The 13,217-nt window shown below is 40.9% G+C and overlaps 2 protein-coding genes across 2 annotated transcripts; one reads left to right on the forward strand and one right to left on the reverse strand.

Moving 5' to 3' along the window:
* Positions 1 to 373: 373 nt before the first annotated feature.
* On the reverse strand, positions 374 to 4,116 carry LOC141006640 (GTPase IMAP family member 9-like). Its single transcript, XM_073478866.1, has 4 exons — positions 4,026 to 4,116; positions 2,986 to 3,030; positions 2,555 to 2,665; positions 374 to 1,922 (listed from the first exon to the last, which is right to left on the reverse strand). Exons 1-4 carry the CDS (start codon positions 4,045 to 4,047, stop codon positions 1,159 to 1,161), a joined length of 942 nt encoding a protein of 313 aa, XP_073334967.1. The 5' UTR covers positions 4,048 to 4,116; the 3' UTR covers positions 374 to 1,158.
* Positions 4,117 to 6,321: 2,205 nt separating this feature from the next.
* LOC141006667 (GTPase IMAP family member 8-like) lies at positions 6,322 to 12,453 on the forward strand. Its single transcript, XM_073478893.1, has 6 exons — positions 6,322 to 6,898; positions 7,543 to 7,820; positions 9,443 to 9,930; positions 10,144 to 10,618; positions 12,081 to 12,211; positions 12,321 to 12,453. Exons 1-6 carry the CDS (start codon positions 6,322 to 6,324, stop codon positions 12,451 to 12,453), a joined length of 2,082 nt encoding a protein of 693 aa, XP_073334994.1.
* Positions 12,454 to 13,217: the final 764 nt, after the last annotated feature.

A 13,217-nucleotide genomic window follows, 5' to 3' on the forward strand; every position in this document is an offset into this window, starting at 1 on the left:
AGCGACCTGTCTCAGTAGCACAAACTAAAGGAGTGGCTCTGGACAAAGGTGTGAAGGGAGGGGGTGGGATGTTTTCAGGTGGATATACTTTCACAATTAAGCTTACTCTTGCCGGTTTCCCCTATTTTACCAACCCCAGGTTTAAAATGAGTTGCCTCCAGCAGAGTGGATAGTGGTGTCAACCTTTATAGCAGAACATGAAACCTGGCAGCTCTGGTTGACTACTAACTTGATGAAACATGTTTCATTCTCCAGGAAGGACATCTCTAAAGAGACTTTAACCTGTTACAATTCTTGACAGTGAAAAAAACTCAAGCAGCTCAAACCTTCACACACAGATTCTGCAGATCATCGTATGTATAACACAACTGAAGGTGTTTAAAATGTTTTATTAAACATAAATCTCTGATTTAAAATTTGCAAGGTTTTTGCAAAGATTCTTATACATGGCAGCATAATAAACTATAGACTATTCAAGAAATAAGAAGAATGAGAATTTGAATGTTGGCAATTGAGTGATGCCATGTATCATTTGCAGTTCAGTACACTGACAGTTGTGAAAAGTAGCTGCTAGTAATCACTTTAGTTATTTTACTCAAAACAAAGTTTTTTTACACAGTGGTACTTTTTGTTACTTTTCATGAAGTACATTGTAAAAGTTCTGACTATTTACAGGTACAGGTGATACTTTAGCACACATTGTATTTAGCAGTTTGTTAGAATGCTAACTTAATGGACTGCCCATGGGCTATTGTTTTTGCATGCTATGCGGGGTCGAGGTGAAGTCTGAACAAGTGAGTCTTGAGTCTTTTGCGAAAGATGGCGAGTGATTCTGCCGGTCCTGATATTAGTCGGAAGTTTGTTGAAGTTTGTCAAAGTTAACAAATTAAATCATAGTGTTGCAACATTGTCAGATCTTACCATGAACTACAATACATGTCAGTGATCATGTGCTGTAAAACCACCACAGGTGATATATCATAAGCTGGCTAAACTAAACACAGGATCCCATGATATTACCAGAGTTAGTTACCATGGCACTTGAAAGAGTACCATGTAGATACGAGAACAATGAATGTGACACTAAAAGCACCGCTGTGTCAAACAGCAGGTCTGTGCAGGTGGAGACGGTGGAGAATCCAGCAGAGTTTATGAGGTTTAGTTCAATTTCAGGGTCTCATGAAACTTATGGATGACTTCGATGGAGTCAGTCGGCACCGTCTGCTCTACAAAATGACGGACTCCGCTCTCTAAAGCACGATAGTAGCGCTTTACTTCCTGCAGCTCAGACTGAAGGTGTTTCTCCACCTTTTCATGCTCCTGTTGAGCTTCACTTAGCATCTTCTTGTACTTTGACTCCACAGATTTTATTTCTTCCTTCAGTTTCTTCTCGTAGAACTCTCTGAGCTCTGCCTCTCTCTGATTCAACATCTCCACCACCTGCAGGTAGGTTTTGTTGGAGTAAAACTGTCCTCCGTTGTCAGCCAGCATTTTCTCCACCTTCTCCAGCAGGCCCAGGACCTGTCCTCGATCGCTGACTTTGAGATTATTGAAGACATGATATCTGTTTCCTGCCTTCCTCAGGATCTCCTGCAGCTCAGGTCCAGCCTCCTCCAGCTGTCGATCGATGTCTGACTTTATTCTGTCTCCGTATGTGAAGAGGATGATGGTGTACTTCCAGGCATCTTCTCCAAAGATCTCCTCCACCTTTCTGACAGCATTTCTTTCCTCTGCCGTGAAAGGCCCCACTTTGATGACCAGAAGGATGGCGTGGGGCCCCGGGGCCGACATGTTGATGCACTTTGCGATTTCTCTCCTCACTGTATCATCCGCCTGCGAAGTGTCAAAGAGGCCGGGAGTGTCGACGATGGTCACCTCTCTCCTCGACACATCACCTTTCTGCTTACAGCACTCACTGGTCACTGAGGAGAGAAAATGACAGATTTACTCATCAACACAACTTTATCATAACCAAGAGGTTATGTAAGCCCCATTCAGACAGCAACAGAGCTGCAGCAGAGGCGAGACAGCATCTGTGTGAATGGAAAAGCCGGAGGCGCGGATCAGGGGTGTGTTAGTTTGTTAGCCTGCTGCTTTTTGTATTTCATTTCCCCCCTGTAGCCGTCTACAAACAGAGGGGAGACGAGTCGTCGGGGCGGTGAAGGAACAGTCAAGGTGAGAGAGAGAGAGAGAAAGAGGGGGGAGCGCGTGCAAACAGTAGGGTTAATCAGCTGTTACTACATACCTTTCCCTGGTGATTTTAAGTGATTATTGTGAATGCTCCGATTAATAAATGCCAATAAATAATGCTCAAATAATGTTATGGAACAGGCCTGGGGCGTAAGCTGGCTCCTGAGGACAACGCTTAATGTGATCATGTTATTATATCAGCGGCCACAAAGTTTACCTCTCAGGTGAAGAGATGTTGGTGGCTGCTTGTTAGTATCTGACTGCCTCTTGCCTTGACCGAATACAAGCTCATAACTAGAAAAGCAACCATTTAGTAGAAGTAGCTTTAACATTTATAGAAATACAACTTTTGTGTGTGTTTTACCTGACAGTCGACTGGCAGCTGCATTGAAGACGAGTCCTCCTAGTATAGTGTTTCCGCTGGAACTCTTCCCCGATCCAGTCTTCCCAACAAGAACCAGTCTCAAGTCAGACACTGGAACATGGAGATGTAAAGATTCAAACAGTGGCAATGTTGAATTGCAAAGATTGTACATATTCAGCCAATATGACAGAAAACAGCTACTTTGTCAGAAACAAGGTGCAACTAATTGAAACTGATTGAAATACAGAACGGAGAGAACGCAGGAAGTGGAAAACGGGACTGTTGTTCTTTGTAACAACAGACCTCTTGTTCTTCCAGTGCACAGATTAAACTATTTTTGTGTTTCCAGCAAGTCCCTTACCTAAACATACAACACCAGAAAATCATAGGACATAAGTGTGTTGGAAAATTGATATTTTGTTAGAACGTACTTGATGGAGGTTCTTTTATACTCAGTCTTCTCCTCCTTTCTGGTTCTGTTCATTTAGATAGATAGATAGATAGATAGATAGATAGATAGATAGATAGATAGATAGATAGATAGATAGATGAAGTGAAAGAAAAGAGTGTGAACACCTTTATGTCTCAGAACATCACAGTCACTCATTTTCCATAATGAATTTAATAACATGTTCTCGTGCCAGATGTATAGTTTTTAGAGTTTTACTTCCAACTTTAATAAAGAGTTATAAATAGAAAGAAAAGCAAACAATTCACCCTAAACTATGAGTTTTTCACTTCAAAACAAAATGCTACATTTTACAAACCAAACCAACTAGCTCAATATTGTTTAAATTGTGTCACCTACATGGACTACATAGGGTCGGTGATGGAAAGTTACAGAAGGGAGTTTGAATGTGACTGATCACAGGTTCACTCCCCTGGAGGGGATAAAGAGTGAAAGGCGGTGCTCGCCTCGCCCAAAACCACTGTTGAGTTTATGTTTTAAAATAAACCTTTAGTCTCCTCTATTCTGTTAAAAGAAAATATAGAAATGAACATATTAATCAATGGTTTATTACACAAATAGTGCAGTTTAATTTGTTTTTAAAGTGTGTGACAGAAAAATAAGATTTCAAATTTTACTCCTGTCAAGAGCAAAATGACTTCTGAACATCGATGGCACATGCAACTGTTCAAGCGTTAGAGACCAATGTGAGAATTTACCCGTGTAGATGTACTTACTGGGATGATAATAATAAATAATAGAGCGAAAATAACAATAGTGAAAGAGTTGTACCGGCACTCACACCGATAAATAAAGCACGGATATCTGTTATATAGCCCTAGTCTGTGACTGAGAGTGAAAACAGCACTGAACTGTAATATTCACGCGTTTTAACGCAATTATGTTTATGTCCTCGTGTAGCTCAATCACACTAAGGAGCTGAAATGGCCTACATTAAAAGCTGAGTTTGAACTAACAGCCTCAAGCCGCGTTCAAACCTACAAATTAAACAAAATCACTTACTAGATGTTTTACTTTCTGCCATCACGTCGAATATGAAGCCTTGTTTCTCCTCCTTATCCAAAACGACTTACGTTTTACATTTTAGATTACCGTAAACATTAAATATTGAATCAGGAAATATGCCCGTTTCCTGCCACAAGGTTCACCTGCAGAGGCATCGACACCATTTTGAGTAATAAAGGATGTAGGGCGGTCATATATTACATTTGTGAATCTTTCCGGGTTGACTTTTTTTTTTTTTCTTCTTCTTCTTCTTCTTCTTCTTCTTATTTTCTTTACAAAAAAGCCTCACCTTCAGAAGAAACATCTACCGGACTAACTTCAGGTGAGTTTGACTTCCCTGTTTGTTAATCTCAGATATGAGCATTAAACATTCAGAGTCGTCTGTACTACCCGATAATAAACCACAACAGTAAGTGCCACCTGTCTTCACTGCTCGAGTTCGTTACGAGTTCATTTCAAACGTGTCAAATGTTTTTAGATTTTATTTTAGTTTTTAAAAAGCTCTCGCTCAGTTTTACTTTGACTTTATAGGCGAGGTTACTCATAGTTTCACTTTTATAATTATCGTACCCTCAGGATCTCACATTAAATAGTCATGTTTTTATTTTATGTAAAATGCTCTAAAAAACTTTTTCTCTGAACTGAATCATTTAATAATATTAAAGTTTGGACAAAACAAACATTGTGAAGTTGTCTCTAGTTGTCACATTAGTTACAGTCCCATACAAAATCGTTCAAAACGAGCTCCACCTACAACAACAAAAATCCTGCAGTTTTTTAATGTTTTATTAACCTAATTTCCTGATTATACTTACTTACTTTTACTTAAAGATGCACTATGTAGTTCTGGGGAGGAAATTTTAATGAGAAAAGAAAAATCTACATTGACTGATTTTTTTTTTTAATGCCTTAACAAACTAAATAAACAAACTGTTGTCATGACTGAATAAACAGAATTAACAAACTGACCTTAAAGAACAACACAATTTCATACTGTTTTACTTTATTTATATGTGGCGGACCCTGCCACCTTTCTGGATACAAACAGTGTTCTGGACTTTATTTTCCTCTGAGAACAGCTTGTTTACTCAGTTAAAATTCTAATTGAAACTGGCAAACAACGTTTTGCTAAAAATGTTACCTCTCTCATCTGAATCATTGTTTCAACTGCAGATATCTTTGGAAAAGTGTGTCTGCGTCTTCTTTTATAAATATCAGCTTATGTGTGAGAAAAGCACCATTTCTTGCACATAACCTGACAAATAATTAACGCTAAATGTATTTTTGTGATTATACATGGTTTATACATCTGGCCAGTGTTGTTTGAGTCCTGCAGAGTGGGGAGTGTTGAATTCATGCTTTACTAAATGCACTTTGAACCACAAGTGCAAAAAGCAGATAAGTCAGCTAGGTGACAGGTGAAGGAAGAAGCTTTTCCTGACCCTATGTTGTGAAAAAGAGAGTCCTGATGCACCTCCCAGAGGGGAGGAGGGCAAATAGTTGGTCACCAGGATGAGAGGTGTCCCTGACAATGCTGTGTGCCCCCCACAGACATTTCTTGGACTGCACAGCCTCAGTGGTGGGGACTCTGTCACCTTGTCCGTATTTTTCAAGAGAGCCACAACTGTGCAGTCAGGAAATGTTACAGGTGTGCAGTTGAGATCAAAATGAAGGCCAAGTTTGAAGATGGGTGTGACACGCAAACATTCCATCACACTGATTGTCCTCCATTGCACGACGTCATTCACTCCTGGCCACTTCAGGTCAGCCCCATGAATCTCCCCCACAAACCGCACTAGCTCCCCTTTGGGGTTAGAATAAATCCTCTGGACTAATGACTCCTCCCTATACCATTGGCACGATTATCTAACACAAAGTAATAGTCTATAGACTCTGTAAGATTTCAACCTCTCTATGCTGCCTTTTGTCTCATTTGTGTTTTATTTCAAATTGTGCTTTTACTGTTATTTCTTACTTTTTATTTTAGATTCGTTATATTAAATTTAATTCATTTAGATATTTTTATTAGAATCATGCTCTTTTTAATTATTTGTTTGTTCAGGACTTGGAGACGTATTTGATGTATGACTTGTGCTATGTAAAGTTTGATTGATTGTTTGACCACATTTACCAAATAATGCTTTTGGTGCATTGTGAATGTGAGATGTGTTTAAAAAAAGTGTTGTGTAGTTGCAGAGAGACTTTACAGAAATACAGTTTAAGTTGTGTCAGTGATCTGATTTTTTTGTTGTTGTTGTTTTTTTGTCTCCAGCAGGTTTTGAGTTCCTCAAATATGGATCCAGTTCCCAATTCAGATCTCACCATTGTCCTTCTGGGAAACACTGGAGTCGGGAAAAGTGCTTCAGGCAACACCATCCTGGGATGCCAGGCATTTGATTCAAGACCTTCCTTCAAGTCGGTGACGAAAAAAATCACTGAAGCAACTGAAATTGTCTTCGACAGACGGATCTCAGTAATTGACACTCCAGGAATATTTCATGCTAAGGAGGAAATTACAGCCCGGTGTCAAGACCTCCTCCAGTCCTCCAGGCGTTGTCTGTTTCTGGTGGCTGTCAGCGTTGGACGGTTCACTGAAGAACAAGAGAAGGCTCTGAAGGCAACTATTGAAGTCCTTGAAGCGATGGATGCGTTGAAAAAGAGTTTTTTGCTTTTTACAAACGGTGATGCATTGACGAAGATGTCATTGGATGATTTTATCTTTGAAGATGAAGAAGGTTCACTTCCAGACATTGTTAAAAAAATTGCTGGAAAGTATCATCTGTTCAATAATGTAAATGGTGGACAGGAACAAGTCAAACAGCTGCTGATGAAGTCAGACCACCTTCAAACTGGTGACCAAGGATCTCCAGGTATCATGTTATAAAGTTTAAACCACTGTACTGCAAACTTTTAGTAGTCCCAGCAGAAAACTACTGCTAATCCAGAATGGGGCTTCATGTATGCACTGCAAAATCATAAGCTTATCTATTACGGAAACATATAGATAAGAGTTCCAGTGTGAAGTGACTGAAGCACAGGGTGGGGCTGTTCTCCAGGTAAAGGGCATCACTGGTGAGAGACACGTGTGCTTTTAATTTTGGCACTTTAAAGGTACAGTGTGTAATATATCGAGTATTTAGCGGCATCTATGGGTGAGTTTCTAGATTGCAACTCTAACCCCAGGTTTGTCCGTTCTGGGCTACTGTAGAAACATGGCGGTGCAACATGGTAACCCCCATGGAATAATACGTCCCGGGGAAAATTCAGTTTTTACATACACAGGCACATAGGTCTGAAATATACACACACAGGACCTATAGACATGTCAGAGTGATAGGGGTGCTACAAGTGGCTCTCAACCCAAGTCCCCATAGATGGAGCCGCTACCACTTCATTCTGCCTTTCTTACTCTATACTATGAGGACCCTGTTGGAGAGTTACAGGCAGTCAGTTATTATGAAAATCATCTCATATTTTCAGAGTTTTGGTTCACGTTATGTTTTCTTTTCTCCAGCTTCTACTTCTGGGGTTTCTGCCAGGCTGAAGGAAAGGAGGATCGTGCTGCTTGGTCTGCCTGGAGGAGGGAAGAGTTCATCAGGAAACACCATCCTGGGATCAGAGCAGTTTAAATCAGACTCTGACTTTAAATCAGTCAGTGCAGACACTGTCTCTAAATCAGCAGAGGTGGCAGGTCGCAGGGTCACAGTGGTGGACACTCCAGGATTCTCTGATGAAGTTCTGACTCCTGAACAGCTGTTCATGGAGATCATGAAGTCAATCGTAGACAAGGGCGTAGGTTTGGTCTCAGCTTTGGTAGTGACATTACCAGGGGTGGACTGGGACAAAAATTCAGCTCTGGCATTTTCTGTCCAGACCAGCCCACTATATTATCAGCGGACACCACGAAGAAGTCCACAAATCTCGTGGCGTCCTTTCTCACACATACTACAAAGGAGAGTCATATTCCTTGATAGCAGTTAACAAATAAAGCACGTAGCTATGAACTCAAGGACTAAAACTGACAGCTATAGCAATCAACCAATCAATCTTTGTTCATTATAGTGTCAAATCACAACAGAAGTTATGTTATGACCAGGGGTGGGACGAGACTAACGGGAAGAACCCAAAACCAGAGACGGGGTGGAGTTTTTCTCACATCATTACTTACATTTGCACAACAGTTGGTGCATTTCTCAAAACAATTAGTACAAACTGCAAAACCTTGTTGATAACCTGCAAAAGCATGTCACATGCTCAAAATAGAGGTCATTCCTCAAAACCAAGTATTCCTATCAATGAAAGTGTGTGTGTCATAAAAAAAAAGTCCTGACACCATCATTTATGAACAATGTAGTCAAATGGCTTTGTCGTGTTTTCATTAGGACACTTTACTAGTGTTTCCCAATGCAAAAAAGCCAGATCTTTGTGACCTGAAAATGCTCAAGACTATACACTAACACTATACACAGCCATTTGAAAACTACAGTAAAAGTAACACATTTACACACAAATTATACCTATTAGATAGTTATCACCTCAGTAAACAATAAATGAATTGAAAGATTACAATAAATTCAATGGTAAATATTGCAAATTAAACTTATTATTTGCTATAGGTTTACTTGTGTTTTGTATCTCTGTTTACAGCTCATCAGGCCACGTGAATGTTTACTGTTGCTATGGCAACAAGAGACCGCTGACGTTAGCATCTGTTAGCTAGCTTAGCTAAATCATCTGAACAATAATAACCCATATCACAATTCGGCGTATTTGAACAAAATCAACCACAACTACCAACAGTCACAGCCCTTTAACTCTGGGCTGATGTGCTGCCACATGTTAGATTGTCAAAGTTAGAAAATAACGACTTCAGTCCCTGAGGAGCTACGTTAGCATTAGCAGCAGCTGCGTTAGCATTAGCGGCAGCTACGTTAGCATTAGCGGCAGCTGCGTTCATCAGTATGCAGTTAGTGAGGTCGCATCACATTCAATGTAAAAACGTTTTTTTACTTTGTTTTGGACATGTCTCAAACATTTAGCCGAGCCAGCCCCAGGCTGACGTTACTGACCCTGTCTGCCTCCACTCGCTCATCATCGTCAGGTCCTCCTCCCTCGTCTCCCGGCGCAGCAGCACCTGTGGCTGCTGGCGGGTCGGTGTCACTGGTCCCGGCACCAAAAAGCTCCGTCAACTTCGCACATTTAGCAGCCTCCACCTCCAGAGACTTCAACTTTTTAATCGCTGTTTCTCAGCTGTTTCTTCCTCTTATCCATTTCAAGTAGCGGACACAGTTTGGAAGATGCTCACTACTACCACTCACTAACGTTACTACTGGCTCAGCAGCAGACAAATATTGGTAGTGACTATTTTGCAATCCTCGAACATTGGTTGTGACATGTCACGACCATCTATATAGAAACCTACGCCCATGATCGTAGAGGCCAGTCCAGGACCACATGCCTTTGTCATTGTGGTGAGGGTTGGCCGGATGTCCAGAGCAGACTCTGACCTGCTTCAGCTGCTACCAAAATTATTTGGAAATGATGCTCAAAACTACGCAATGGTACTTTTTACTCATGGAGATGAGCTTCGAGGTCAGTCCATTGATGAGAAGATCCAGTCTAGCCGCTCTATTAAAGAACTGGTCTCTATGTGTGGTGATAGATACTGTGTGTTTGACAACAGAGGAAGAAAAAGCAGACGGCAGGTTCAGGACTTCATGCAGACAATCGATGACATGGTCACAGCTAACAGAGGAAAGAACTACACCTCTGACATGTTCGAGATGGCCTATACATTCATTATTGAAGCTGAAGGAGCCAAGCAAGGCCAGACAACTGGAACTAATGAGACACCAAGAGAAACTGCACAGAGACGATTGGAGCCTTTCTTTAGAAGGACTTGGTTGGCAATCTGTATGTTTTTCACAGCATGCTGCTGCTGTGTTAAACCGCCCAACTCATCAGATGATGAAAAGACACCACTTGTATCGTGAATCCGAAAAGAAGGAGCCAAGTATAGGCATGGATTCAGTGGTTGCTTGAGAAGTTCAAACATTCGCAGGGAAGTCAAGTGTGAGGTGATCATATGAGTTTGTAGTCTGTTTTATGTTATGAGGAAACATATTCTAATCCTGGACACCACCTTCCTTTTCACCCTCTACACATCGGACTTCACGCACAACACCATGAACTGTCACCTCCAAAAGTTCTCAGATAATACAGCCATTGTTAAATATGTGTCTGAGGGGAACGAACAGGAATGTAGGGGGGTCATCAACGACTTTGTTAACTGGTTTGAATGCAAAGTTGTCAGTAAAACAAAGGAGATGGTGATCAACTTCCAGAGGAAGACACCACAGATCACACCAGTGAACGTCCAGGGTTTGGACATAGAGATGGTGGCAAAATACAAATACCTGGGTGTTCACCTAAACAATAAACTGGACTGGAGTGACAACACGGATGCCCTGTACAAGAAGGGCCAAAGTTGCCTCCATCTGCTGAGTAGACTGAGGTCCTTTGGGGTGCAGAGGACATTACTACGAACATTTTATGACACTGTTGTGGCATCAGCGCTCCTTTATGCAGTGGTCTGCTGGGGAGGTAACAGCACGGACAGGGACAGAAAGAGACTGAACAAACTGGTCAGGAGGGCCAGCTCTGTCCTGGACTGTCCATAGAGGTGGTGGGTGAGAGGAGGATGTTAGCCAAGCTGACGTCAATCATGGACTGTGGAAGCCTTGAGCAGCTCTTTCAGCAGTAGACTCTTACACCCACTGTGTAAGAAGGAGCGGTACCGCAGATCATTCATCCCCACAGCCATCCCACTGTTTAACTCCAGCACTACATGAAGTCACTTTCCACCCACTTGTTTGCTTTTGTAAATATCTTATTGTTTTTTGTAAATATCTTGTGTTTTCCTATTTATTTTCTTTTTAATATTTAATATTTCAATGCATATTTTTCTGATTCTACTTGTACTGTTGCACCTCGAGCTGTTGTAACATGTGTAACGTGTTGTAACATTTCCCCGTAGTGGGATAAATAAAGACAATCTTAATCTTAATGTAATTAAAATAACTTTTACCTATCTGGGACCTGGTGTTGTGCAGGAACACCAAGGGACCTAACATACTGCTTTGGGGGCCTCCATAACAAGTAAAATCTCAACTCTGTCAGAGGTGAACAGTGTATTTACTCACAGAGCCAAGCAAACCTTTTCTATTAATACGTATGTATTTATTTCTTCTTTATACATTTAATGCTGTTTATTGAATGTTTTTTTTACATTATTGTATTACTGTTCAGTTAATGTTCATCTCACAGCTGAAACTAAGTTCTATAAATTCTATCGTTCATAAACATTGTTTTGCTTTAATCTTAAGTTTTTTATGTGGAGGTGTGGGACCTCACATACACATACAGACCCAATGACCCCTGACCTCAAGGCATGAGGGATGTCAGGGAAAGACACTGAACAGAACCAAAAATTGGCCTCTCCTCCTAACCAGTCACGGAGGATTGGTTTGGATAGCTTTTTTCCCTTAATAAATGAAATTATCATTTAAAAACTGCATTTAGTATTTTTTTCAGGTTGTCTTTGTCTGATATTAAAATTTGTTTGGGTTTTTGGATGGCTGCACAAAAGAGCAGTTCTTAAAAATTGCAGACTACAGGGTTGACATTAGTGACAAAACACTCAAGGATACAGTTAAGTCTATTTTAAAGGCTAACTTGTATGAGATGGAGATTTTGCCTGGTAAAATGGGAGGTGTTGCTGAGGCTGCTGGGCCGTCTTCACTAATAGCTCAGAGCCCTGCTTGGTCCTTTGAACAGCAGAAGGAGTTGCTGCTGTTACAAATGGAGCATGAGAGGTTGAAGCATAGGGTGGAAGTTGAGAAGTCTGAGAAAAGGAGATCTGAAGTTGACAGAGAATTGGCCTTGGAAAAATTGAGGTGTGCACACACTTGACGTTCAGAATCACCTTGTCACAGTCAGTCATGTTTCTGTGGTGGATTTGTGTTTTTGGTGTTTTGCTTTCTGTGCTTTCAGAGGTGCACTGACAGGCTGGGCGGGGTTTCCCTTCACCAGGAGCTGCTGAGACACACACACCTGCAGCAGATTGGCAATCAGCGCCTGCTGATAAGCCCTGGTCTTCATGCTACCTGCTGCCAGATGATTTTGTCAGTACTACGTGGTACATGGCTCCTGCTAGTGCAGATCGCTTTATCTGTCTTCATTGTCTTTTGTGCTTGTCTCAGAGATCTAACTTTGCTTTGTTTTTGCCTTCAGTGATCCACCTTGTTTTCCAACTACCAGCTGCTTTGTTTCCAGTGACCCAGCCCTCAGCACCTCTGCAGCCAACAGCCTTGCCCTGAGCTTTCTTGAGCCCCACACTCCACGCTATCCACCAGCGCCACCGTGAGCCACCACTTCTCCTCCTCCTCCTCCTCTCTGACAGAGTCTGAGATGGAAAATGCTGGGGCCAAATTTCACTCCCAGTCCAGTGCCGGTCTAAGACATGTTTTGGAAAAAATTTCCTTAGCCCTCTTTTGAGGGATCAAATGATTAATAAGTAATTTCCTTGTGTCTTAAGACGTAGCATAGCCCAGTTGCTTCAGCACAGTAGTATACTTGCTGGTTGCTGGTCTTATGACACATTTCATTAGGCACTGAAGAGGAAACTTGTCTGTCGGTGTACTAAAGATGAAAATCACAATAAATCAAAGCAAAAGAGAGATATGTTTCTCTTTATTTCTGTCATACTTTGGCATATTTCATCATCAGTACTTACATGTGACATCATGTAGATTCTGTTTATATCATCACTCATGAAAATGACATTATGGTGAGATAAATGAGAAAAACAAAACGTGTATGTTCATTCATTTATACATTAACAACAGTTTATAAACTGAAGAGAAGCAATTTATTAATTAAGGCTCGTTAATTTTCACTAGTAGTAGTTCATATGAATACATGGATGGTACGTTAGAAAAAGAAGAACTTTATGCTCTTCTGAATAAAAGTGCAGCTGGTTTTACAAACACACAAGAGTTCAAAGGTCAAACCGAGAACAGTCAAAAACCCATAACCACTGTACAAGAATATTCACATCAAAACAAAAATAATTAACTGACTGAAAATACTAAAACTGCCATGAAATGAAATAGAAGATACAAGAACTCA

This window comes from Pagrus major, chromosome 13, assembly GCF_040436345.1.
Source record: "Pagrus major chromosome 13, Pma_NU_1.0".
Lineage (NCBI taxonomy): Eukaryota > Metazoa > Chordata > Actinopteri > Spariformes > Sparidae > Pagrus > Pagrus major.